Below are 27,719 nucleotides of genomic sequence, written 5' to 3'. Positions count from 1 at the left end.
CACTTCCAGAGAAGTGCAGTACTTCCTAGTGAATGGCTCAAATAAATCAGCATGGCTGAATTGTTGCTGACTGCACTAAATTCATTGTACTGTATATGACTTTTCTACTTCAGTGAGAAAGCAAAGCAAAAGGGAATGAAGCAAACTGTCACTCAGGAGAATTCCAGCTCCAATCGACCATTATGGATTGGAAACCCAAATTTTCAAAGGGGCCTCAATTTAGTCCTAGATTTTTGAGGCATTAAGACCCAAAGCATAAAATCAAAAGACAGGATTGCCACAGACAAAAGTTCTCCTGTGCAGACCTGAAGTTAATGTACAACAGCAGTGTGTACAGACGTGCACTTGCAAACCATTCCTCAGTTGTGCGAGGAGCTTGAAAATGCAGCTCTGTGTGATCCTAGCAGATTCATGCTTTTTCCTCTCAAATTCTTCAGAAATTCACATCAGGGAAGCTCCATCATGTCACACTTTGTCAATGCTCTGTGACTGTGAGAAGCCAGAGAAAGACTACTTTTAAAAGTCCCACTTGCTGGACTTTGTACTATTCCACGTGAGACTCCCTTCCACAATCAGCTTAATGTTACGGATCTTTACTGCAAAATGAATACCCACTGGCTTAGCAGAGGAAATCTTTACAGACCCATGCCGCGTAGCCACACATGGACACATTCCATACATCAGCAGTGGTATTGCTCTTCCACTTGGCATTAATACAATACCCTCCTCAGGGCATAATACTTGGTGCTGAAGGTCGGCTTGCAGCCCTTCAGGAACTGGATGTTTGCCTTGTAAAACAGCATGGCAGAGCCACAGATGCTGAATTATAAAAGAAGGACGTTCAAAATCAGCCATACGCCGGGTGGGACAAGGATCTCTAATCCGTCTTGCAAATTCCCTGACACAGTTTGTACAGGTCCCTAGCACAACCAGGACTCCACCGGTTCAGTCTTTGCTTTTTTTGAAGGATTAAAAAAACTTTTTCTTTCTGTCTTGGCCTCTACTGTTCGGATTTAATTCTTAGGGCAACTCTTGCTTAGGCGCTCTGTAGAGCATCTGCTGGCCACCATGGCGGGGCTGAAGTTCTGCTGGCAACAAGCTGCCACTGAAGAAGCAATGACCCCCCCAAAAGGACAAAGCAGAGCAAGAAGTGCTTGGTCCTCTAGGCAAGCTGACAGGATGGAGGCAATAAGAGGACACATAAGTACAGATCTTTCTGTCCTTCACTCTGCGGTGCGGATGCATTAAAATGTAACTGCTTCTTCAGTTATAGCTGCCTGGCATCTAAGACACCCCAGTGAGAGCCCTGTAGTCACTTCTAGGGCTTTGAAGACAATTCTGTCTCTAGCAAATATCTGCTCAATGTCCAGACCATCTCAGAGCTCTATGGTGTGGTTCCTTTCTGGACATTTCTCATGGACCTCCAGACCTTCTATGTCCCTCAGAGAGGCCTGATTGTACCCTCAGCTCTGTTATAGGAAAAATGAACCCAAATGTATGTTCTGGGACAGTTGCAAGGGGAGCTAGGTTGTGTTCCCCACAAATTCTGTCATGAAATGTAAACTTAAAAAGGAATGGATTTCCCAAAAGAGAGAACTTAGCCGACACTAGCCATCAAATCAAAACCAGCTGGCTGTGGAAGCTGAGTGGTGGCCTGCCTCGTCATGCTAGGTGAGAAGGCAGGTCTTTTCCACCTCATTGTGCCTGCCAAGACATAGAAATCAAAGCAAAAACTCAACTTCAGTTGCTGATACCAGCTTTGGGTTTTGGGGGGGACAGCTGGGAAGGGAATGTGTCCTAGCTATCCCATTTTCACCTCTTTTCCCCTCTTTCAAGAACTGGATGTTCTCAGTTCAGCTTAACATGAACAGGAAAGTTAACAGGACTTATCTTGAAAGGAAAGTGATTTTACTGCAGGTAAGCATGCCGCCTCCTCCTTCAGATTAATGCTAACCAGATGGCCAACTGTCTGTAGACTGTTGCTAAAAAACACAGGCAGAAATAATCAGAGAGTCTCTAGGACAGACACAGAAAACTGATATAGAACTGGAAACATGCCATGAAAAAGCCCAACTAGCGAGAAACTTGGAGCTGTGTGCAGGATTGTCTCCAGCACTGGGCAGAAACCTTCTGTGATAAAGCAGGTGGATTGGCAATGGCAGATGGATGTTTTGCACTAAGAACATGAAACCTGCGCCTTGTTAACAACAGGAGCTCAGCTCTTCCAGAGACCATTTCTGCACATGCAAACCAGGCGCACATGAAAAATGCACCTTCAAAGAGGTGGCTTGCAAAGGCTGATCTATCCCAATAGGTTGGCATCAGTACGAGCTGGAAAAGATCAATGGGACAGACCTTCTCTTTACATTACAGAAGACAATGTTGATGAGATAAAAAATGTTTCAAGTAATAAGAGGTTATTAATGCTACAAGGTTTAATTTGGGAATGTGTCCAAATCTCCATCCCTACCCTGTCAAGGCAAAGAGTATCCAAGCTTTGGATGGTGTTGCTATGTAGCAAGGACAGCAGAATCAGTACTGATTCAGTCATTGTTTTTTAACAATGGTCTACGGCAAAATCAGTAGGCGCAAAGTGTTAACTGGAGCCCAAAGCAGACATGGCCTGGATCCACTGTACCTTTCCCTGAATGAGACATGGTATGGGTGAGATGGGACCTGGTGCTCCCCAGTTTCAGATTAATTCCAGTTAGAAATCAGCTTTGGATTTATTACATGTAACAACTGCCTCCTCCTCTCCACCAACGTGCATTTTAACATCTACTACAGCAACTCCCCATGTATTTTGGTAGATCCATGAGCATTTTAAAAATCTCTTTTTCGTGTTTTCATTTTCACCCTCACTCTCAGTAAGTCCCAGACTTTATCTTGGCCTGTGTGGAAAAAAGTATTCCCTGTTATTGCTCTGAACTTCCAAATCTCAATTCCCATGAAGTTTCCCTGTTAAGGGACATTCCTGATATAGCTGTTCTCGCTTTTTTGTTCTACGCACTGTTATAATTTCAATTATTTTATTTACCTCCTTCTTAAACTTAGCATCTGTCATCGTAGAGGAGCTTCTCAGGCCCATGATAATGTCTGTTTCTACTATTTGAGACTCTTGTTTTTTCCTTCTCCTTCTTGCCTGACACGGGCACAGTACACAGCATACAACTCTCCACCCCCCCACCCCCCCCCCCCAGCCCCAAATTTTTCCTGTCCTTTAACACCTTGTCCCTGTGCAGGGTTTTTTGGGGGAGCAGCCCATGTCCTTTCTGGCAGTTAATTCAGAGCATTGCAAGCTTTACGAGTAGTGAATATTTTTCCCCTCAATATGCATTAATTCAACACTTATCAATACTGAATAAACTGCCTTAGCAATCCTGCAGTCCATTTCCCTCCTATGTTTAAATCTCTCTGAATTCCCTTTCTCCTGTCCCAAATATGTCCAATTTCTTTGTGTCACCCTCAAATTTTATTCCTCACTGCCTATATCCAGCACTGTTAATAAAAAAGCATAAACAACACAGCATCCAGGGAAACAACAAAACGTTGAGAGACCCCCCCAAATCATGATGTGCATGGGTCTTTAATCATTGCTTTTTCTAATGTTAGCCAAACAACATAATAAAGAACAGGAGAGATTGGCAAAAAGTGCTTCTCCTCTACAGAAGATGTCCTGGGTCAGGACAGCCACACCCTGACTGACCTCGCTCTTTGCTATTCCTTTTTCTTGCTGCAGCACCTCAAATCGACCCAAATTCCTCCACCTCTGTCACCGCAAGGAGAAGGCATGTTCTTCCCAGCTACCCCATGAGCTCCACTTGCTCTGCCACCAATTTCCACAGAAAGCAGACGGGAGGGGTATTGGTCAGTGGGGGAAACCATGTCCAACGCAGCCCCAAGTGGCAAGGGCACGATGTCCATCACAGGGCTGCCCATGTTGGCCACTACATATCTGGCTTTGGACTCCAACTCCAAAGCAACAACCGACGCAAAAGCAGCAGGCTTCAGACAAAATAACATCAGTGCCTCTCCGCTGGGTGCCTGCCCTGGGTGGTGCACTGCCGGTGGCTGGAGGGGAAGGGAGTAGATCCTGCTCCCTCTAACAGCACCATGATGTCTAACAGCTGCCTATTGCAGGTTACAGGACATCTCGATCCATAATGAGAAATGCCCACTGCAAGAGAGATAAGTGAGAAGTATAACTCTGGCAATTTCTACAGATGTTGAAGAATTGCAGCAATACACTTCTCCCTCCCTTGTGCAGCCATTTGGAGAGACCAAACAATTTCCATGGTGTAAACGAAAGGTTCCTAATGGGATTCTGCAGAGCTGGGAGACAAATATAACAGCCATGCAGAGCATTAAGGAATGCTTTCCAGCCAGCAGAGCCAAAGTGAAACACTCGGACATATAACATTACTGACTGGCTCGCTGCCATGCATCAGATGCAGAAACATTTTTCTCTTTCTGTGACAAGCTGCATCTGTAGCAATCATTATAATTTCTCTTGACATTGCATCGCACACCTCTTCACAGAGGCAGGACTCAAGTAGCATTCTTCATTTCAATGGTAACTTTGATTTTTCTGGGCTATGGGGATGTAAAGTGTTTCAGCCTGTACCACTAAGGCAGAAGGGAGGACTGCCAGGAGCTGTGTTTTTCAGGGTGTGCTTCACAGCTTCAACGCTTTTGGTCTTCTGCGGGGGTCTGGATTTGGCGGCTGGACCTACCCAGGTTCACACCCACTCCACCAGTAAAATGCAGGCAGAGATTGGGATGTTTGTTGAAGAAAGTGAAATCTGACACAAGATTCATGTTTGTGTTCTCCCTTGCTCTCCACCATCATTCACACTAACAGCAAACCCCACTGAGTCCACAGGCAGGAGAAAACTCCTCTGAAAAGGCTAGGATTACCATTTATATTTACCAGCTGAGGAAATCCTACCTACCAATTAGAAACCATTTCTCCCTTCACTCCGAGCGATCAGCTGAGTGACTGATGTAGCTCTTTGATCTCCTCATTGCATAACAAAGCCTGTTACAGCCTATTATTTTTATTGTAAGCACTTTCTGTTATTTGCCTCTAAAAACAGCTCCCATTTAAATAATAAAAAAAGACTTACTCAACGTGCACACACCTACAGCAGTGAATAGTCATCATAACTTCTACAGCTGAAACAAAAGCCATGGAAATTTCCACCCTTTTGTGCTCTCCTGCCCTGGGCGTGCGCCAGCGGCAGCTGAGCTGTGGGGATGGCACCAACTCTGCCTCCGAAACCAGCCACTGCATGGCCATTTGGGTATGAAACTTCCGGAAAGGCAACTGAAAGCAAGCCACGTAATGCAGCATGAGTGCTGATTGGAAATGAGCCTCAAAGTTGCACGGACCCTCCCTGTCAGCAAGGAAAATCCAGGGCAATGAGTAATTGCTGGAGCAGGTTAATGCAACCTGGTAACATGCAAAGAGGAGGCAAATGACAGCTCAGAGATAAATATGATTGATCTAAGGGATAAGGGCAATTAAAGATGGGCTGCAACATTGATCAAAATGTGCAAGATGGATGGCAAAGAGTTGCCAGACATGCTAGTTTGGTGGGATAATTGACAGCACACAGTTTTTCCTGCATCAGAGGTGCTGCTGGTTAAAACTGGCAAAAATTATTCTATTTACAGCTGCATGATGCAGTTCAAAGGAGACTTTATATTGCATCATGATGTGGGGTGTAAACACATATGGGAGATTGAAGACTTGAAGGTGTGGGAGAGGTTATGATGCAAATTAAAAACCTTCACTTGTCTTTCTGAGGCTCTTCCACATGGCACAGACACACAGCCACATCTCCTCATTATTCCCACGGAAACAAGCATGCATCGCAAAGAGGGGAGCATAGCACGGGACAGAAAGGACAGCAAACGCGGTGAATATATGGTGCAAGCGCCCAGTGGGATGGAGGGAGCTCCATCTCTTTGGCAAAAACCACCTTCCCCGCATTAGACCGTTACTGTCAGTCCAGACAGGTGGCAATGAAAGCTCAGCTTTGTTTTGCACACCCATGCCGACAGAAGTGACAGGCAGTGAGCAAGAACGGGATGCAGGAGAAGGTGCAGAGACACGTGCCTTGGGGATTATTGCTGCCTGGAAATTATTTTCCCATGTGTGACCCAAACAAAAATAAACCCTCAGATAACCTGTACCATTGACTCATGCACAAAATAAGGCACAAAGACAGCATTTTGGGGAGGGTGGAAGCAGATTCTGGTTGATCAGCTGCTAGAGGGTTGAGTACACTCAGTAAGAGGCGAAGGAAGAAGTAAGATACTGCAGCTCTCACATGAACTTTTTGCAGTGCTGATACATACATATAGCTCAGGCTGCTGGTGAAGCGCAGGTCTTGGTTAGTGGAGAGTCCCTGGAAACACATTAGTATTTACTTACTGTTCCCAAAGGGGTTGGGGTCTCTGAGATCCAAACAGGACCTAAAACCATTGCACGAAAGACGACCAACCTTTAAGCAAAGATGGTTTGACATGGTTTATCTCATGCTGCAATTATAGGCAAGACATTTTGCAATGCCCCAAATAAGTTTGCATGGGCAAGGGTAATTCCAGCACTTTCTGTTATCTGCCTGACTGTTCAATGTTTTTATCTTTTCTAATGCTAACTTTTGGCACCATTTCCTACATTTTTACAAATTGTGATAGGAGGGAAGAAGGTGGCAGAGATGATCCCACAAGCACGCCAGATCCCAAGCCGCTGGGGAAAGCCCATACAGGCACCAACCCCCGGCTTCTGGGGCCAAGGTGACAAATCCTCCATGAAGAGACAGGTAACTGGCCAGGCTGGAGCACTCTTTCCCCAGAGCCACATCCTAGACTCCAGAGAAACTCTATTCCAAATCTCTAGTTCATTTTTCAAAGCATGTTCTCATTTGCAGGATTTTTTTGATACGGGCAAAATTAATTTTTAACCTCACCCAGAAAAACTGTTGAAGTGGGACTGTTTGCTAAGAAGGGGAAAAAATGTAATCCTACAGAAGTACAAAACCTAAATCTAAAGGGTTAAAACTAGGCTAAGTAACAGGCATCCATGTGCATGTCTGTATACTAGAGACAAATACATTTTAAGATCAGAATCAGTTCTTAAAAAAGATCCATCCCATAACTTGAACGTATTTACTCCAGTTATTCGATATTGTTCTGAAAACCTCCTTCATGCTGTATTCATCTTATCTGCTACTGTAATTCACAGATTTTATTTCCCACTATATTTTTAATTTATATTGTGTTTTATTTATACTACTGTCTTTTACAAAACCCCAAATTTCAAAACTGACATAAGCATTACACACATAAAGTAGACTTCTTATTATCAACATGGCATAAGAGACAAAAAATGACAGGAATAAATCTTAGGTTTTATGCTGGCAAGATGTTCTGCAAAGTAAGTGACATTTCTCAGCAATACAAATTGTACATTAAAAGATAATTTTCAGAACATGATACCAGCTATGGAGTGCAACACCATTATGCAAAGTAATATCGAAGCCATGCTTTAGCAAACGGTGTTTTTATGTTGTACTAGTTTGGCATCAAGATTGCATCAGGTCTTGTGAGTAGACTTTGGAGTGATTAAGTTTACTGTGCACAAAAGCCAGTTATTTGGCAAACTGTCAACACAGTGTAATTGATATTTTAATTACACTACTAATACATACATGCTGTTCACAATGAGCCTTCTTGTTGGTGTTACACAAACCGTGTATATATAGTGCTGATTACTGTTCCAAAGAATTTTGCTTAAATGCAAACTTAAAAGCAATTGGTAACATTTTAAATTGCTATAAAAACAAATCAAATTGTTTTGCAAATGCTTAACGGCATGCAACACGCACCACAGTGCAAACAAGAGGGACCGTCTCACTTGACATATGTTCCGGGGATAATGGGTGCACCCTCCCCGTGGTTACAGCACAGTTATTTTATGGCTGATAAGGTGACTCTTTAACTAGTGGGACTGCCCCGGAGGCACCGGCTTATCAGAAGGATAGTGACCAACTCAAGGAGAGGCAAGGAAAGATTAGGAGGACGAATTTCTATGGAATAGTTAAAAGCTGCAACACAACTGGATTGCCATGCGGTGCAGAGACGGTGCTTAATTGAAAGCGGCAGTTACACCACCTTGGGATGGGACCTGCTGCCTTTCTGGCCAAGCGATGAGTAGGGGGAGATAAACCCAGTTTGCAGCACAAAACCAAAAGGGACACAGGCAAGAGAGACACTTCTACAGCCAGACTCACACACACACATTGACTCCCGCTGTGCAACACCCTTCCAGCATGGTACGATGTGGTGCTGTAGGTAAGAGCACATTTTAATGCTTTCCTACACCCCCTTGCTATGGGACAGAAAGAAAAGGGTGGACACGAGCATGCAGAAGTGGCTGCAGCACGAAGAAGGATGGATGGATAAGAAGAAATCTAGATCAGGGGCGCAATGAAAAGGGAGGGGGTGTGGGTGTGAGAGCACTGTGTTTTACAGGCAGCAGATCTACTGTGCACCTCTGGCTATTACTTTGCACCTGTATATTATTCTTCTGTCTTGCCTCTGTAGATAGTAAGTTCTCCAAGGTTGGAGTATCTCCTCCCTGTAGGTTTTGCACTGTGACAAGCACCTGTGACTCTGGCCCAGGTATGTATAATATACATGACATTACAATTGTAACAGCATGTAACTGTAGTAATAATAATGATAATAATAATAATAGTAGTGATGCAATAATATAAAGCAAAAGTAATTTATCGGTGGATATCACAGAAAATCTCCTAAGGGTGAGACCTCCTAGAGGACGCAGTAATCCCATGTGACCCATCCTTTGAGAGGTGCCAGGTGGAATTTGTCATGTCGAGGCAGGATCCCCCCAGACGAGAATCCAGCACTGGCTGGCAGAAGTCTGCAAAGCTCAGGAATACTTTTGCTACCAAGCGCTTTGTGTATATCGCAGGTCTCGGAGCCCACCTCCATACAGCTATGCCAAAGGGAAACTGGGCCCGAGAGGTGCCGTCCATCAGCCAAATCCTTTAGCCATCCATAAAATTTGGAGGCTGCAATCAAGCCTCTTTTCTCGGAGGAGACTGTCTGCAGAGGGAAAACCCACTTTATAAAGCACCAAGGAGGAGATACACAAAGACATGAACAGGAGCAGTATCCTCCTCCCCCGGTTGGGTACCTACCTGCCTTTTGGAAAATCACTTCTCAAAAACCCGTTGGCCATTTCCCTACAAGTGCAACGTGCTCTCACAGCGGCAGCGCCAGCTCCCCATCTCCTCTCCTCCTCCCTGGCCCTTCTCCATGCACAGCCCTGGCCAGACACAGGCAGGAGGCATGCTGAAGTAAGGGGACTTACTATAGCACGAGACAAAAATAGGATTTCAAACTACTGGAAAAAGCAACTCGGCTTATTGCAAAGTAAATTAATTAGTTAAGTGCTGTTGCTCTGTTGGAGGCTGACCATAGGGGATGGACCAGCGTGAAAGGGGAGCGGGGACTGCATCTGCCTCTGGAGAAGCTACTCTGGGTCGAGGTTGGGGCAACACCTTGCTGGGGATCACCAGAGGCCCAGCAGCCTCCCCTTGTGCCCAACTGAGCTGCTGAGGAGCTCTGAGAGGTGTTCAGGAAAAAGGCAGGTTCCCATGCAAGCTCCCCACCCTGGCAGGTGAAGGTCACCCTCTCGCAGACCTGGCAGGCCAAGGTGGCACCTTGCCTTCTTCATTTCCCTTGTTCAGGGAGTAAATCTTGCATTAGCGAGCAAAACCCACATCTGCTTTGCTGCTCAGCTATCACAACAGTTCACTTGTGTGAGAAGTGTATCATGACACCTTACTTTCTCGTATCTCAGAAATGGGATATCCATGGGTGAACCCAAGGACCAACCACACAAGCATACTGGCAGGAGCTTGGTCCCTCAGGTCCCCTCTTTCATGCACAGCCCAGTCCTTGTAAGCTCTGCTGCTGTCTGAGCACTCGCAGAGCTGGGACCTGAGTGTGACTCCCATTGCCCCGATTCTCTCCCAGCAGCACTTGGTAGGGACCACTCAAGAAGCATCTGCATTAGCTATGTGAAAAGAGGGGCTGCTGCTCTGCCAGGAGCTGATACTGGTGTTCAGGATGACTGGGAAGCTCAGGAAGGACCTCTCCCATGGAGGAAGAGGACCTATATTCCCACAGGGACCTGCACTTCTGCCTGCAGGCACCAGCTCTGCACCTGCATCTCCAGCATCAGCAGTTGCTCCGAGAGCACAGGCAGGAGCAGCAGCATTCCTGCTCTCCCCGAACACAGAGCGCTCAGCCACGACGGCTAAAACTTCAGAAAGTAACTATCCATATGTGCCCCCTCCTCTGAGAAAGCATGTTTTTAAATACATACAAGAACAATTTACTCCTTGATTGGGAATCTTGTCTCCCAGGTTCCGACCTGGAGTGAAATTTTATGACCAAGCGATAAAGCTCAGGGGGAGGCGTGGAGGGAAGAGTGCTTTCAAATGAAAATGCCAACAGATACTTAAAGCCAGAAGCATGTGTGGGTGTTGCTAAATTAAGCTCGCAAGTAGGTGGGGCAAATGCCTTAAACGAGTTTGTGAAGGTAAAATAACGTTCATTAAAAATAGAAAAACAACTGAAAAAATATCCTTTGTATTCAACTTCACACTCGTACATCATAATGTTCCAGTAAAAGCCCATTTTCCCTTGAGATAATAAAAGAATTGAATTTTTCCTTATCGGTCATCTATTTTTCTAGCTAAAGCTATTACTCCCTCTCTGCGGTTGCTAGGCAACAAGAAATATTAATAGCAGCTTTTATTAGCTTAGCTTTAGCAGTGGAGTACCAGAATGAGAAAATGGAAAACATAAATGTGTTACATAAATCTTTCAACCTTTCAGGGTTTGTGTTAGTCTCTGTTTTCATAATGATTTATTGAAGTGATGGTTCATTTATGAGAAAAAGGAGTGTGAAATAAGAAAACGGAACATTACCCTGAAGGACTGTTTGAAAATAAATAATTATAGGAGGTGAAGAAAAGCTGTTTAAAACCATTTTTCTGAGTTTTATAAAATTTAAAAAGACATATTTCTTTCATTTATTGCCTCTGAGAAAAACACTAGCAGGGAATTGCAAACAGGGCTCTGTTTAATACAAAGAACCCTTCATGTATGGTTGTATTATTACTATTTTCCACCGAGGGCTCATGTTCAGGAGTTTAGTTTTTAAATACTGAACCATTAATAAGCAGAAAGCCAAATTAGTCAAAAGCTAAAGCACACAACACAAAATTGCCAGTGCAAACTTATCCAGGACTGAAACACGGGGGACTCTGCGAAGTTTTTGCTACTGGTGACACACTGCCAGCCTGTGGTTTGACGGAGCTGGTTGAGCATTGCCTGACTGCTGCTCTTGCTTGTTTGTTTATTTATTGAGGCTCTTCCGATGAGCTTGAACTTGCTCTAAAGGGCACTGCTGCATGTACGCTGCATTGGGATATAGGTTATTTTAAATAACTTATTTTAACAGGCAGTCATTCAAAATTATTGAAATATTTATGTATTGGAAGCATTTACCAACAACATGTAAGTTGTATTGCCTACAGGGATCACGTATTTCCAATGACTTAGATAAAAGACTGGCACATCTTACTTGGCTTTTGTGTCAACATCTATTTGGTTTCTTTCTTATATCCTCTGTTGGAAAACTTTCAACGCTCACTGGCTCTGTATGGCCACGTCCAACTGTGTTGCCTACCACCGAGCACCATGACCACCTTCCTAGGGCTGTACCCAGGGCGATCTAGAGAGAACTGCTGCGATCCCCACTGACTCTGGCTCAGGCTGTAAATAAGAAATGCTGCTGTGTTTAATGGGGAGTAGCGGTCTTGGGAAGGATGGGAGCTGGGGAGAGCTGTGGAGCCAAGATTGCTGGCCAGGGGGCTGGTCTTGCAACCTGCCTGCAGGACAACCTTGCTCGAGCTCTTCGGGTGGGCACCAGAGAGGCCGCTTCTCCTTGGAGCCCTACACCATCCCCACAGCTCAGGCATGCACCCCCCAGCTCTGGGAAGGGACGACTTGTCCTTTCCATTTTTCATGCGGGAGACAGGCAGGTGTGTTATTGCTGAGTTGTTTTACTGTTTTCCCCTCTATGTTCCACAGCAAAGCCCCATAGCATTGGGAAATGGCTATTCAGGTTGTAAAGTCAAGCAGCTAACTCTTCAGGAATTTCAAGGTTGCACTTGTCCTTGCTACTATAATTCACCCCCGTTTACCGGTTACTCTCTCCCCTCCACATAAACAGGTTCCACAGGTAACTGAAAATTTGACACTTTTACGCCATGAACGTGTATTTTCGCCACTGAAGATTTTTAATATTTTTCGAATAATCTGTTTCCACTCAACAAACTGAAACAAAGAAGTTCCAGGCTGTGGCTGCAGCCTTTTTTCAGTTGCATCAGCTTGCTGTGAGCAAAAAAAAGTTATCCCACCGGGCTCAAGGAAATGTCAGCGCCTTTAAAATAGTCACAAAGATCTCTCATCGTGAGAAGCACCAGGAAGATGCAGATACAGGGCTAGTTGCCAGTCTCTCCAATCAAACTATACCTGCTACAAAGCCAATGTTTGCTCATAACAGCTGCCACATGTCCAAAATGATGCTTCCCCCAAGCAAAAATACATGGCTCCACCCTAATTTCACCGGGCCATGGCAAAGCAGGAAAGGAGTAGGGTGGCTGCAGCCCCACAACATGTGCCATGGGAAAACAGGCTGATTTTTTGGCATACCACAGCATGGCAACGTCCTTTGACCAAGCTTGGAGGAGCACAAGGTTTTGGGGTTTCCAAGTGGTGGTGGTGGGCTCTGGGCAGTGCTGTCCCCCTGACCAGGGCCTCCTGGCTCCCCCCACCCCAGCACAGCACCCAGGTACCAGGCAGTATCCCACCTGATAAGCAGAGATACCCCCAGCCCGCTCAGCCGCTATCTAATATTAATGGAAATATGTTTTGCGCTGCTTTGGAGATTCTTGGGCTCTGACCTTCATCGCCCTTTGTTTCTGTCAAATATGTTCTGCCAAATCCCTTCTGAAATCTCATTTATTCACAGCAGCTCCTTAACCCAGCGGGCACCCCACCGCGCTGGCGATCGCCACCGATTCATGGCGTTTCTCTGCCCCTTCCCCTGCTTTCCCCCATGTCCCCATGGCCCCCTGGTCCCAGCCCCAGTGTGGCCCCAGCCCAGCAGGTCTCCCTGTGGATCCCCGGAGGGCTCAGCAGCTGCTTGTCCACACTGTAACACTGCTGGGATGTTCACAGTGGGCAAAATCACTCTCTTTCCAAGGAAAACATCTTTTCTCCTCTTTGATTATTTTTTCCTAAATACTCCCACTTCCAAATGACAATCACATCTCTTCTATTTTCTTTCCCTCCTGCCATTCCTGCTCTTTCCCTCCTCTTTCCTTCCTCTTTTCCCATAGCAAAAGAGAGGACAGTACCAAAAAAAAAATGCCCTGTATTAAGAATTTTCTGTTTGTTTTTTGTCACCAACACAAAAAATAACATGTCTTCCTCAAACAAGCCAGCCCTGCCTCCTCCCCAGCCTTCCTGCACCCCACTCCATCGGTCCTCCTAATGTCATGTTTTCTGCCATCTCTTTGTCTACTCTTGTCCATCCACCCCTGCTTCTCTCCTCTCCAGCTCCCTGCACCCTACCTTCAGTGTTTGAAAACTCCCTTAAGTTCTAAAAACTGATGGGGGAAAAAAAAAAAAAAGAAATAAAGTGACAAAAACAGCAGTGAAGAACTATATTATGTAAATGTAGAGCTGGTCCACGGGGCACAGCGAAGTGCACAGAGGTCGGTGGCATGGAGAGTGCTCTAGATGACAATGCTGAAGGGATAAGGAGGTAATGATGGTTTTGTTTTTTTCCCATCAGGGTACAGCTGCTTTGCTTGAATGAGGGGCTCCAGCTCCTGATACCCCATGGCTGGGCTGGAGCCAGGAGCAGGGTCTGGCATGCAGCAAATCTACCTTCACTCTCCAGCTCTCATCCTGCCATGGGAATTTCTGCGCTGATTTAAACTTGCTCTGACTTGGTATTCATCTGCATAATGGGAGCAGCAGCCTCCTCCCTTGCAGAGGCACTGGAAGGCTTAATTCAATATAAGGATAATGTTGGTACATCCCAGGACAAGAGACACACCAAAGGGGACAGCAACCTGCACCCGTATTTTCCTTATTCACTTCTGAGCTGCAGAGGAAAATTCCAATCCCCATTGCTCTCAGCGAGTCCTAGCTCATGTCTTTTCAGCAGGTCGAGATTTTTTCATGAGGATGCCTTGAAAAAATCCCAAGCCTCAATCTACATTAATAGAGGAAAAGTCTGACCAATGTCTAAACATTTTACCTCGAATTGCTTGTCATTTGTCACTGTATTCAAACCAAAAGACATGGCAGCCAAGGCAGGAAATAGCTGCATACGCAAAAACCAGTATGAACTACAGCAAAGAGCAGCAGCAGCAAGGAGAGAGGCTCCCAGCTCCAGCATCTGCATGAGCAACATTGGTCCTGGAACAAAGACAAAACCTCCGCACGCCTCCTCCGCAGTGCTCCGGCAAGGCTCGCTCCCAGCCTGGCTTCCTATCACTACCCATGCGGCAGTAAATCCTCTCTTTTTGGAAGTGTTAGCAAACAAGCCCCTTTCTTGATTTGGAGGCTTCCTGCTGCAAACACCCACCCGAAGGTGGTTGCCTTTCGGGCAGAGTTGTAGCACGTCGTGCGCCCTGTGCCGTCGTGTGGTGATGCCTGAAGCACAGCTGGCTTCATGGGGAGACCACCAAGTGGGCTATGGCTCGATGGGCATGTGGGCAGGATATATTAACCACATGAGTCTAAAAATCTGCTCTGTCTCTGGGATTTTATTGTGTTCTCATGTGCATGTTCTGCTCTCATTACCACTAACAGGAGTTATATGTGTGCGACGGGACGAACGCTGCTGTTGTGGGCTGGTGCTGGAGTAAGGGGAGACTTGATCTGGGCATCCAAAATAAAGGGGCTAGAAGGTGTTACCTTTCAGTGGGAGAAGTCTGACGGCATGGAAAAAAGGCTTTGACAGGAGGGTAAGGCAGGATTTAATTTTGACCTAAAATCGCAACACAGTTCACTCCTTGATCTACTTCCTTTGCTGCTGGGACCTCTGAAGATGTATTACAGCTCCAAGGGTTTCTGCTCAAAACTAAACAGTTTCAATTCACTGTCGGCTGGAAAATTCAGGGTTCACTGGATTTTTTATTTTCGTGGTAAGGGGCAAACAAATCTTAATCTCTCTATTCTACGTTTACAGCCCACTAAGCCCCCTTCTTATCTTCTCTGGCTCAGTCCTGATTTATTGTCACGATGCTGCATTTGTAAAACAGTACCATAAAGTAAGAAAGAGAACATTTCCCAAGGACTACTCCAAAATAAATTATTTTAGATGTACAGAAGCTGCTTAATAAATCCAACTATTCTTGTTTCTTTAGGTATTTTAGAAAGTGATTTATAAGTCCAATATCACCTCTCAAAAATGAGACAATCAACACAGGATAAAATTATCGTGTTATGAAAATAGGGGTCAGGCAAAGGGGCTGTGCTTTAAATTAAACCAGGGAAAAATATTTCAAGTGAAATTGACTCTTTTTGTCTCAGAAATGAATGTTTTAATCACCTAAGAACCTAAAAGCTAACACAGAGGCCTAAGTAATATTTAATTCCATAGAAATATGCCTCTGTTCAATATTGATGGGCAGAACATGATATTTTTCTTAAACACACTAACAATGAAACTTTGAGACACATCAAGACTTTAGAAAGCCTTGGGATTTTCCTAGACTAAGAGATAATATCCCATTTAAATATTTAAATATCGCTACCTTTCAGACCATTATCTATTCAAGCAATCAACACCAAATGTTCTCCAGCTAGTGCAGTGGCAGACTCGCAGGCATACTATTTAAGTAAAATTAACTCTGATATTGATGCCATCCAATGGCACCGATGAAAATCAATGATCTTAAGAGAGAAACAATGTAGAGAACTAACCATAGGGCTAAATCTGCTAAAGAGGAAAATATTGTTAAACAGCAACAGTATTAATTCGATACCACTGTCAAAATCAAGTCACAACCTTTCCTTGGTGCTGCTGATATAGAAGCACTGTAAGGTCTAATTAGCCTTGAAGTTTCTTCCTGGAGCTGCACTTCACTTCATTACCCCTGCCTTATTTATTCTTACAGAAGAGTCATTTGAAACTTTGCAAGGTATCCCCTTGCCACGGCATGAGCCAAGAGGCAATTTGAATTTGCAAGTGCAAGGAGGGATCTCATTCCCCTTGAAATCAATTGGACAGCTTTTCCTTCATGGAGCATCCGTGCTCCTCCTGCTGATGCCACTGGGGCCACCCTGGCAGCAGGACTCAGGCGTGATGGGCTGGGGGCTCTTCCCAGCGGGAGAAAGGATGCAGGGCGTAGGGGTTATGAACTAGGGGCTTTGGCTGGTCACCTTCACATGGGGGATGGAGCACATACACTTTGCTCGGTTCAGTGAGGATGTTACATACACGGAGGAAAACAACATTTCCCCCTGCTCTTGAGGGGTTAATAAGGCTCAGGAAGACACCAAACTGGACACACAAAATTGCCGCCATGCGCACGGCCACACAGGTGACTGCAGAGTCTGCCACTGCACCCTGACCCTGGTGGGCAGCAAGGCTGGGCTGTGTCACCAGCTCTTCCCAACCCCCACTGCAAACATCTCATCGTTAACGTCCTTCTACATTCAATTGACTCATAACTCAAAATACAGAGTGGCTTTAATGAAAGACAGTAAGAGGGGAAAGTCACTGACCGTGGGTAGCTGGCTGGAGAGAAGATGCCCATCCTGACTCAACATGTTGGAGACCATGATGGCCGGCAGGTCCATGTTCTGGTAGGGGTACGCTGGTATCAGGCTGTTTGGAGGGAGGCTATGGCACAGGGAGTGATATCCAGTTTCGTGGTCCACCAAGTGCAGGAGGGAAGGGTCAGGGAGATTAGGAGGTGTTATGGGAGGGATCTCATAGTCTTCATTATTCTCATTCTGACCGTTATACGTCTAAAACATGAAAAAGACATTTTGCAATGCGTCACTGCCTTGTTGCTTCAGCAGAGAAAAGCGATTATTTGTGTAAGAAATACAAAAGCACATTCCAGTGAAAATGTTTTTGTTTTAATAGAAAAGACATCTCTAGTCCCAGACATCAGCAGGTTGTATCTAGGTACGAGCCAGGTAGCGAGTGTGGCAGCACTGCACTGTCTGTCAGGGACACCACGGGTCCTCGCACACCTCAGATCCGCGTGGGGCATCCCCACTGCTCTCCTCTCCCATGCTGCATCCCTCTAGCACATTTTTAGCTTGCCAAAACCTCAGCAGAAACCTCTGCGCCCGGATCGCAGCCAGGTGAGCTATGCTCACAGACCCCACAGCCACGAAGGAGCATGGCCATTTCCCAACCAGCTGCTGCATTTTTAAGTCAAAGTCCCTCCCTGGGCACCCAGCTCAGCTCTTACAGTATCTACAGTTTGTATTTTATTTTCGAGAGTTTTTATGAGAATTAGCTCCATAGAAATAACTAATACTTGGGAACAAGATTCCCGTTGATTCCTCACAAACTCCAGCACAGAAGCTTCACCCGGGGAGGGAGGTTTGGAAACAAAGCTGTCACTTTTAAAAAAAGCCTTTAAAGAAAGCTGCATGACTTCACCACACATGGAGATTTGTCCTTCCTTATATCCTCATCCAAATTTCATTTGGAAAAGTGTTCCCTCTCCTCCCTACCAATGCTCCCTTGAGGTGACCACGAACATGCAGAGATGTTGGTACTCCTTGTGCTTCCCATGTTTTCTGGTGACTTGTTTACTTCTAAGCATTCCAATTTATATGGAGAAAGAATATGTTATTGCACCTGTGCAATCGTTCTCGCTTCAGACCAAAACATATTTGCTTCATAATGTAAGTCTGAATCTATCCAAAAATATTAATTATCAACGCAGAATATAATGAGTCTCTGGCAGAGGAGGCTTATTCTAAACATCTACTGTTTCACATATTTTTATAGCATATGAAATTCTGATTAGCCATAGTATTATACACATGGATTTTAAGCTAAATTTCCCAGATCACCTAGTTTCATGGTTGGATTTTGACTTAATACTTGATTTAAGAGCAAAACCCCAGATGTGTGCAAAACCAGTTAAGCACTGTAGGCTTTATTAATCCATTGCCCCAGAGCTCACACTCAGATTCATGCTCTTCATCACCCCAGACTGCGGGGAGAAAACCCTTAATAAAATAAAATAAAACCCATATTTAACCGGAATACAGCAGTCAGTGGGAGAGGCAGCGGGGAGCAAGGAGGTATCTGTGGATAGGTGGAAGGGCTCCCAGTGGAGAGAGACGCGTCCCTGCGGGGTGTCAGAGCAGGTGGTCTCTGCTGCCTCACCCCAAAACCGGGGCTGGAAGCGCCTCATCCCCTGCTAAGCTGAACTCCCACTTCTCGCCTCCCCTCAGCCCATTGCAAAAAGAGACAGAGAAAAGAGCAGGTACTGCACATCCCACCCGACCTTTCATGTTCGCCTGAGATTCCCACTGGCTGTGGGGAAATATGAGTATGCAAGAAATACAAGACGGAGCCTGGGCTGAGATAGCTCTGTACCAACAGTTACTGTTTGGGGGAAATTCAAGCCCAGCTTTTTTTCCAGCCAGCTTCTGTATAGCAGTGGTATTATACAGGGAAGGCAGGGGGCTGAGAGGATGTACACAATGGCAGACAGATAGATCCCATTTAATATGTCTAGTAGTTAGGTTTCCGATTGGGCTATGCTCTTCGAGGTACACCGATTATTTCCCAGTTATTTAAGAGGATTTCACTCCATGCTTTACAGAAAGGGATTTAAATAAATCATCGCACAGCAAACTTGTTCCTCCAACTGGTTTATTTTGGTATCAGGTATATAAGCAAGTAGCTTTGCTGTACTTAACTAAATTATGTAAAACCCACTCAAAGTTTCCTAAAGCTCTCTTCAAAACTACAAGTTCCTTGTGTTGCTGCAGAGCAGCTCACCAAAGGGCTTTGAGGTGGTTTTGTAAGGAGTGCGGAAGCCCCGTTGCCCTGCTCACCCCCCTGCGCATTTCTGCCTCTGTTCTATTCCACCCAGGGAAAAAAAAAAAAAAGACCTGTTTAAATCACAAAGCTTTCCGAATAGCTACAGTATTGTGCAGACATATCAAAATTACAATCAAAGCTGTACACAATCAAAATCAGATTAGACAATATCCAATCAACATAATCAGACTCGGCGCCTGCCAGCTTTTACACCCTATTGCTACAAACAATTTTCCAAAGCAAGCCACGTTTATTCTATGTATGTTTTAAATAGATTGCTAGAAAGATAAGGAAGGGAGATGAGACAGATAGACACTTGGAAGGGTGGGAAAGGGAGGTGATTTATTGTCACACGTGGTGCCTATTGACACGTCCAAGGTGACGTCTCTGTCCCCATGAAGGGTGGTCTCACGCCATGTGCACAAAAGCTGCCATCTCAAACCCTTTGCCAGTAACACCCAACACTCCCTTCTACCACCATGTGGGCTACGCTGCAGATTATATTTTCTATTCTTATGTTAATTTAAATTAAATTAAACAGCCAATTATACATTATAAGGATAAATTACAAATTAGATTAGTGAGCTGGTCTGAACCCATTCATCCCACCAGGACGCCAAACGCGAGTGCAGAGAAGCTCGCCCTGCTAAAAGGCTGCCCGTTACGGTACACAAAAAAAGCACAGAAGATCTAGGATTTTCCACTGTCAAACAGATGACAGTTGTTGTGATTACACATTATTCCTCTTCAAATTAAAACACTGAAATCAGCTGAAACAACAAACCTTTTCTTGCAAACCCCCTCTCTCGGCTCGCACTGCAGGGCAGATGGGCGCTGCTTGGAGTGGCAAACCCCTGCTTCTGCCTGCAAGCAGGATGGAGCAAGAGGATCGAGCCAAGCACTCTCGGGGGGGGACATTGCCTCTTCATTGACTCCTTCCTTGCCCTCAGACCCCCATGCGTCTCTGCTATAGGGGCTGTGCTGCAGGGCCAGGCACCAGGCATGGACCAAACTGCCCTGAGCACAGCACTGGGGCTATGCCCCATACTTGCACAGCAATGCCACAGGATGGCATTGCAGCAGGTACAACCAACCTCCAACAGCAGCAAAATCATATTTAAACCTAATTTTTCCTTCTTGAAATACAAGTTTGAACAGGGGTCCCTGGAGCATCTCCGGTCCACCTCCAGATTCAGAGTCAGAGGACAGAGGGGTGAAGGGGAAGTGATGTGTAGACATGAAAAGATGCATCTGTCTTGCTGTGCTCATGCCACGCAGCTTCCCCACCATCCTTTCTTCATGCCTTGCTGGGCCACTGCTCCCTAGATCCATGCCTTCGGCATGGGAAAATGTGGAGGAGTCTGTAATGGGGAGAAAGGCTCTGGTTTCCAGCAAGGTGACACCCAGGCCACATCCAGGACCAAGAGGAATCAGAACAGGCAACCACATTCCTGGCTGCTCCCTCCTAGCTCACAAGCACAGGGCTGGGGACATGCTATTTGCATTCGAGAGGAAAGTCAGAACTGATGAACCCCTTGCAAGAGCACAGGGTGACTTACACAGCAAGGTCCCATTGCCAGAGCTGCAGTGGGACCAGCAGGCACAACCTGTGTTCCCAAAGCACCAGAGGGTCTTGGAGACAACCCCATGTGGCCTCCTGCCAACGCTGCTCCCCACCATAGGGACAATATGCCAAGATCTCCCAGGCTTCCTGTACTCCCTGAGGCTTTTCAGGAGAGGGAGGCAGAGATGGATAGGAGGCAATCAAAACTCCCAGGATCTGCAGGTGACCCACAAAAGGCTAGTGGGGAAGGACACAATGGCTTGTGCAGCAGGAGAAGGATGAGAGGGAGGACAGGGAAGAAGTGGGGCTGGAAAAGGGCTAAGGAGCTGGCAGAAGCAAGTCCCTGGAGGTAGGACGAGTGAGAACAGAGGGTGACACAGCAGAGCACTGCAGGATGGCCCTGGCCAACGAGGGAGAGCAGAGCTATTTGAGGATGAAGAGAGAGGACAGGAGTCCCTGCCTCTTGCATGCATGCTCAAGCAACAGCGCTGTGCACACCCTGAGCAAAGCTGTGCTGACCAGAGCCCAGGTGGTTCTGTGGTGCATATTTGTGGGGGCAGAAGAAGCAGGAGTTGCAGTTAAAGGGTGCCCCGTATGGACATGGAGCTGAATCAAGAGTGTGGGTGGAGAACAAGAGCTTTACAGGGGAATGAGCTGGTCCCTCTGTCTGCCTCCAGTGTCCCAGGCATGGGAAGCCTGAGTTTTAACAGTAAAACTGGATCTTCTTTTATACAGCTGGATAAGCACCTGAATTATAAGCTCATCAAGTTGCGGACATCTTCTCTACTTGCCCCTAAGCTGCCTCTGAAAGTTACTGTGGGTCAAGGAGAGAAGCAAGGAGCTCTCACTCCAGCCTGTCAGCATCCAGCAATGAGCAAGCTGGAAATAGTGCGGAGCATTTTCACAGCAAGCATCTACCCTTGCTGTAGCAGCGCAAACACCCGCAACAAAGGAACGTGTTTCTGCTGCTGCTCCAGGGCAGGAGAGAAACAATCCCACTTTTCTTCTGCTCTTATCAGCAGACTGCACCAGGCAGTGCTGGGGGAAGGTCAGGCAAGCAGTGCTGGAGCCAGGGCTGCCTTGCAGCCATGTGGGCTGGATGGGTGGTGGCTCAGAGGGCTGCACTGGGAGCAGGCAGCAGGGCAGGTGGTGAGAGCTTCAGCCATGAAGCCTTCTTGTTTGCTTTGAGAAAGCCAGGCCACATCACTCAGCTTTTTTACAAAACCCTTGGATGCGTTTGCACCCAGTCACCAGCACACCTGAGACTGATGGGGTGTGCAGGGATGGGAATCGAGACGCCCCTTCCCAGCTCTCACTTTGATCTATTCAAAGCATTGGGCCAGATTTCACTCCTTCTAGCTCATGTATACTGAGCCCAGACATTTATCTGCCTTGCAGCATGCAGAGCCCAGCGCAGGAGAAGGCTCTCAGGTAGGAGGCGGCTTTGGGGGCTGGTCTGTCGATGGCAAACAGCTCATCTCTGCTGCAAACATGGAGCACATCTATGAGTTATGAACATGCCCTGCGTGTCCCTCACCTCTGCACTGTAGGATGCCCCGGCGGGCAGGGTGACCCTACAGACCCTCTGCCATTGGACTCAAAAACACACTCAATGTTGCTGCTGCTTCATCTTTTGCTCCTATGCTGTAGCTCCTCTTGAACTGCAAGTAAAGCCAAGCCCTGGCAAGCTCCCACCAGCCACCCATTAACAAAACTGCTCTGCCTAACTGTGGGCCTGAGCCCAGGGGAGTGTTTCCAGCAATGACAGCAAAGAGGAGGTGTTTTGGATCCACCCGCCCACCCCTGTGCACTGGCCAGCTCATCCGAGACTAAGGGACATCCAGACATCTTAATGCAGTGCAGCTCTTGAGGGACCAGCTGTGATTCAGCCACAGCCATGTTTTAAAAGACACTACGACTTCGCCGTGCAGGTGACTCAGGAGGGAGCTACAAGTGTTGAGCATGTGCACCAATTAAGCCTTTAGCTTTCTCCTGCCTTTGCCCTCTTGGAAGGGGAAGAAAGCGCTGCCTTTCTTTACAAAACACTCCACAGCCGGCCAGTGCCATCTCTCCACTGCGCGTTGGTATTAACCTTAGAGGATGTGACTTGACCAAGGACCTGGGAAACTGTTCTCCTCAGCAGCATGGCAAATGTCCAGTGACCCCAATTCTCCACTGAGTCATGTTCTGTGTGATTATCCACAAGGATCCAGGAGCTGCAGCCAAGCATTGATTCAGAGAAATATTATTCACAGTGAGAAGGATAGAGATTTGCAGTATTATTGCAGGTAAATATTTGCCCTGTCAAATAACATTCAACAGTAAATATGAGCCTAAGAGAGAACATTTATTCTTGGTAAGGTACAAGGAAATACGTAGGCTGGCGTGATCCATCCCACCCTAATCATCCAGAGGACACAAAACACCATGGACTCTGTACCATCCCTCATCTACTAACTAGGTTTTCCCTGCAGCTAACGCAAGATCTTGCTGCTGTAGGAGTGTGACCCTCTAGACGCTTCAGAGATTAGATGGGTCTAAGCAGACCAAAACCAGCCTGGCAAGTCTGCAAGGTGAGGAAAACATTGCTATTTGTGAGGCTGAGAGGTATGACCAAGGGCTACACCTTGAGCTCCTAGTGTGCATAAAGAGCAGGGAGGACATGGAGGTTATGGGGTGCCGACACCTTCCCATGAGCAGCAATGGCAATTTCCCCCACCACCACCCGAGCCCAGCTGGACACAGGGATGGCAGCAGGACCTGGGGCCCAAGGGCTGTGTCCCCAGGAAGAACGCTCCTTTGTCACCAGCACTGCAAGCTCTACTAGCGCAGGCTGGGGAAGGGGTTGCAGAAAAGCAACCAGGTGGTTTGTGGGGTATTTCGATTGTACCAAAGCTGGATGATGCATCAGGTCAGGTCAGAAGCCAGATAAGCACATTGCTTTGTCATACAGAGACTTTCCCTATTTCTCTTACACACATATAAAAGGATTCACCATGTGCCAGTGTTCACACAAGCTGCAGGGCATGCCAGGTTGAGAGCTCTTGGGCCACCATAAAGAGGAAGAGTCCAAACACAATGAAAAAGTGAAAATCGAAGCTTAATGAAGGCAAGCTACCCCGCATTTCCTTAAAAGATTCCAAACTGCTCTCCCACGACGTACATTACTTGTCACAGGCACAATCATATCTGCAAGAACGGGATATTGATATGTTTCTCCAGCACATGAACTACAGAGGTTTTCTGCTGGGCATAAAGCACTGAAGCCACAGGGACAGAAACGTTAGTTCAGGTGGCAGGAGAAGGTGGAAGTCACTTTGACATTGCAAACTCCACAGAAATGCTCTGGGGACAGCAAGGGAAATGGCCCAGTGCTCGCTGCGGGGTGACCCCGGGGGCTGCGGGCACGGGTGCAGACCCCTTTGGCACCATTTCTCCGGTGGGGGGGGGATGCTGGAGGGCTGCGCTCGCACCTGTGATTCCCAAAGCCCTGTGCCAAGAAGTGAAGTAGCGCTGATTTTCCGCGTCAGCAGCTCTGGGTCTTAGGAATGGAAATTGATTTGCCTCATCTTCGCACACGGAGATCCAGCATGTGAATAGCAGGACCAATGAATTACTTGGGTAGAGTTGGATAAATACTGTAAAGAAGTATTTATTAACAGTCAGTCACATACAATCTACAAATTGTCTTTGAAGTGTTCCCAGCCCCTTCTACATTAATTTTCACATGCTCAGGTTTTTGACTATGGGAATGCAGTTGAAAAGGGAAAAATGAGTTCTTGCATGAACACAAAGGTGCATTGGAAGCATCTGCACAATATTCAGTAACAGGCAGCCACACTGGGGAGGTTGGGAGCACAGCAGAGCAGCAGGCAACCTGCGGGAAAGTTGGGCTCTCCCTGCCTCTTTGCTCCTCTTCCGTACCCATAGTAGTGGGGTTTTAAATCCCAAACTAATATGGGTTCACCCAAAGAGCAAGCACACACCTCCATGTTCCCTGTTTCTCACCATTTCCTCCTATCTTGCAGGCATTGCTCTGATGCAGACTCTGCATGCTACGATGACCCGCAGCAGAAAGCCAGCCTCCAGCTCAACCACAGCATTACTGGATGGCTTTGCCTTTGAATGGAGCTGGATGTTTACCTTTTAACTTTACACGAGTTGACTTTGTCCCATCTCCTATAGACACAGATCCCATGCAGTCGCAGAGCCATGGGTCTTTCAAAAGCTGAGCCTGCCAGATGGTTTCAAGCAAATTTGACAGTGCAAAAAAAGTCTCTTTTCTACAAGTTTCATAAAACCACATGTGCATGGAAGGGAGATACCAGGGTCCTAAACATTCTTGCTTGACTTAATAATCTTTGATCTCCTTGGCCAGCTGCTACAGCAGCAAAAGGACGGCTGCAATGTGGTGCTGTGGTGCTCAGCAGGATGGGGACTGTGAAAGGAACCAGCCAGCAACATTCAGAGGGAACAAAAAATCTCAGTTCACTCAGAAAGATAAAATTTCGGGAGGCATGAACCCAATTATGCTCCTCACCAGAGAAGTGATTGGGGATTTTTGTTATTGTACATGCTATCAAAGCCAGAAACAACATTCTTGGAACTCTCTGGCCTCAACCTGTCCATTGGTACCTCATTTATCTGTGTACCCGTTATTAATAATCATCTGTATGATGGACAATCCCCGAGATTCCAATCTGGGTAAGGACTCATTTGTGTCTGTGGCTAAACTGACACAACAGCAGTGACGGTCCCTGCCCCATGTCCTCAGGTACATCCCAACAGGGCTTCTTGGGATTCATGATGTGAAACACGTGCGTGTGATTCTGCTGCATCCCCTTCAATGTAAATAGAAGCTTACAGTCAGTTTTTATATTGTCCAAACTGTGGCTGACCTGCATCACCACTTCACCAAAAAAAGCTAAATAATGGAGTTCTATGAACAACTTACAGCAAAAGAAATCAGCCCTATTGTAGGCTTTTAAAAAGGCTCCCAACTGCCTCTCTGCCTCCACATATTTTTTTTTTTTAATCAGTATCTTATCCAGAACTGGAATCCTGTCAAGAATAGTGGATAGCAGAGAACTATAACTTCTTATTATGTGTATAGTGATTTTATGAATTCAGTGGGGAATGAAATGCAATTTTGTCAGACTTGTCTGTGTTCATAATGACCAAGTCAAATTAATCATCGTGGATAATACTCCTGTGTCAGCCATTCAAGAGATTTTTTAATAGAATTTTTCTGATTCATGTCTTGCAGTACATCAGATCTGTAGTAATGCAGGCACTTCTAAAAATCAGTGCAATTATGGCTTCTTGTTGGCCTGTCATTTTCCTGGAATAAAAATGTCTCTGCAGAAGTCATATACTGTACATAAACCAAAATGGAAAACAAAAATATAGTTACAATTAGGCTTGATTTTTTCTAAAGATTTAATATCTTTTTGAGGCCATTATTTACAGGCAATATATAAAGCTACAGTGCATAATGCTGAAGATGGACTGGTTTATCACAACACATACCAATTTTGTCCTGGTTGTCATTCTTCCTTTGATTGCCCTATGAGTTAGTGTTTTTTGCAGGCATGGAAATGACTATCCCATAGAACAAGTAGGGGATAGGTAATGGGCTTGCAGTCAAATTATTGTGTTTATTAAAAATGTATCCAGGAAAGCCCACACAGATCCCAAAGGCCTCTTGTTCAGGAAAATCTCTGGTTCAAGAAAAGGTTACAGTTACCATAAAGGCAGATATACATGCAGGGAAGCAGCAGTGCAGCATGCAATGGTATATAAAGGATTAGTAATGCTGTGTTTATCCTTCTGAGGGAAGAGAGAGAGAAAGACCTCTAATTCCCCAGTGACACAGACAAAAATGAGTTTTGGAAGTAGTTACGCCCAGGAATAAAGAGGAAGAAAAATGTAATCCACATCAGATATCTCAGCCTTTCCTCCTTTCACTGCAAGGCAGCAATTGCCTTGTAGGAGAGCGTAGGGAAGGACCCTGCCAGAGCCACAGCATGTCCCAAATGAGAGATCCACTTGAACCTGCTGGGACAACTGTCCCTCCACATCCACCTTCTCATGCTACCAACTACATCCTGGAGATAAAAGCTCTCAAAACCACTTGCAGGGAGGAATGGAAACCCATGACCACATATTGTCCTCCCGAGAACTCAAGACCCACTTAAGCAATCAGACCAGCAGCTCGTCAATGTGCTGACCTAAAAATTGGCCAATACTAGCCAGCATTTTGGGGGAGATATAAAAATCCCTAGTGAACAATTATGGAAGCTCCTCAGAGAACAGAACAATTCATCCCTCCCTTTCACCTGCCTCATCTGGTTTTACTGTCCTTCCCCCTCCTTGCGCCTTTATTAAGCTCTTGACATCAACATCTAGCGGCAGGGAGTTCCCCAGGTTGCTTACAAAACATGCCCCAAACTACCGCTTTGCAGATTTGCTGCCGTTACTCCTCTGAAATGCCATTTTCATGAGACAGAGCATGTCCAGGCATCACCTTCCTCTGCCCCATGCTGTCCAGATCCATGCTGGGCTATTGACATGATGGCACAAGTGCAGGTGCTACATCTGGACCCCCCATCGCCAGCTCTGGAGGCTGAACTCTGTATGGCAACATGATGTCCCTGTAACAAAGACCTTCAACTTCCAAATAAGCAGATGGGATATTAAGGCTCAAAGTCTGTTGACAGCATTTTCAGAAGCATTCAGTATTGGCTTACGCAAACGTCGGCAATAACCAGAGCTCCCGAAAACCCTTTGTTGTATCCTCATAAGCAGGACCAGGACTGTAAGGCATGTTTGATGCAGAGCTGCTCCTGGATCATGCTTAGTAATATCTAGCTTCACCTGTGTTTTAGTTACCTACCCACACTGACAAGAGAACTGTTTCATTTCACGGTGTGTTTTTGT

General features: G+C 46.1%; 1 protein-coding gene across 3 annotated transcripts in view; it reads right to left on the bottom strand.

The window, feature by feature from the left end:
• The window catches only part of TOX2 (TOX high mobility group box family member 2), a 157,765-nt gene that overhangs the window by 49,063 nt on the left and 80,983 nt on the right, over positions 1-27,719 (bottom strand). For all 3 annotated transcript variants that reach the window (XM_069807357.1, XM_069807366.1, XM_069807371.1), the window contains exon 3: positions 16,921-17,166. In XM_069807357.1, the coding sequence (XP_069663458.1) occupies positions 16,921-17,166 (246 nt within the window). The remainder of the gene's footprint in view (positions 1-16,920; positions 17,167-27,719) is intronic.

Source organism: Haliaeetus albicilla, chromosome 2 (genome assembly GCF_947461875.1).
Source record: "Haliaeetus albicilla chromosome 2, bHalAlb1.1, whole genome shotgun sequence".
Taxonomy (NCBI): domain Eukaryota; kingdom Metazoa; phylum Chordata; class Aves; order Accipitriformes; family Accipitridae; genus Haliaeetus; species Haliaeetus albicilla.
The sequence above is the reverse complement of the archived record's forward strand: the minus strand, read 5'-3'. Positions and strand labels throughout refer to the sequence as shown.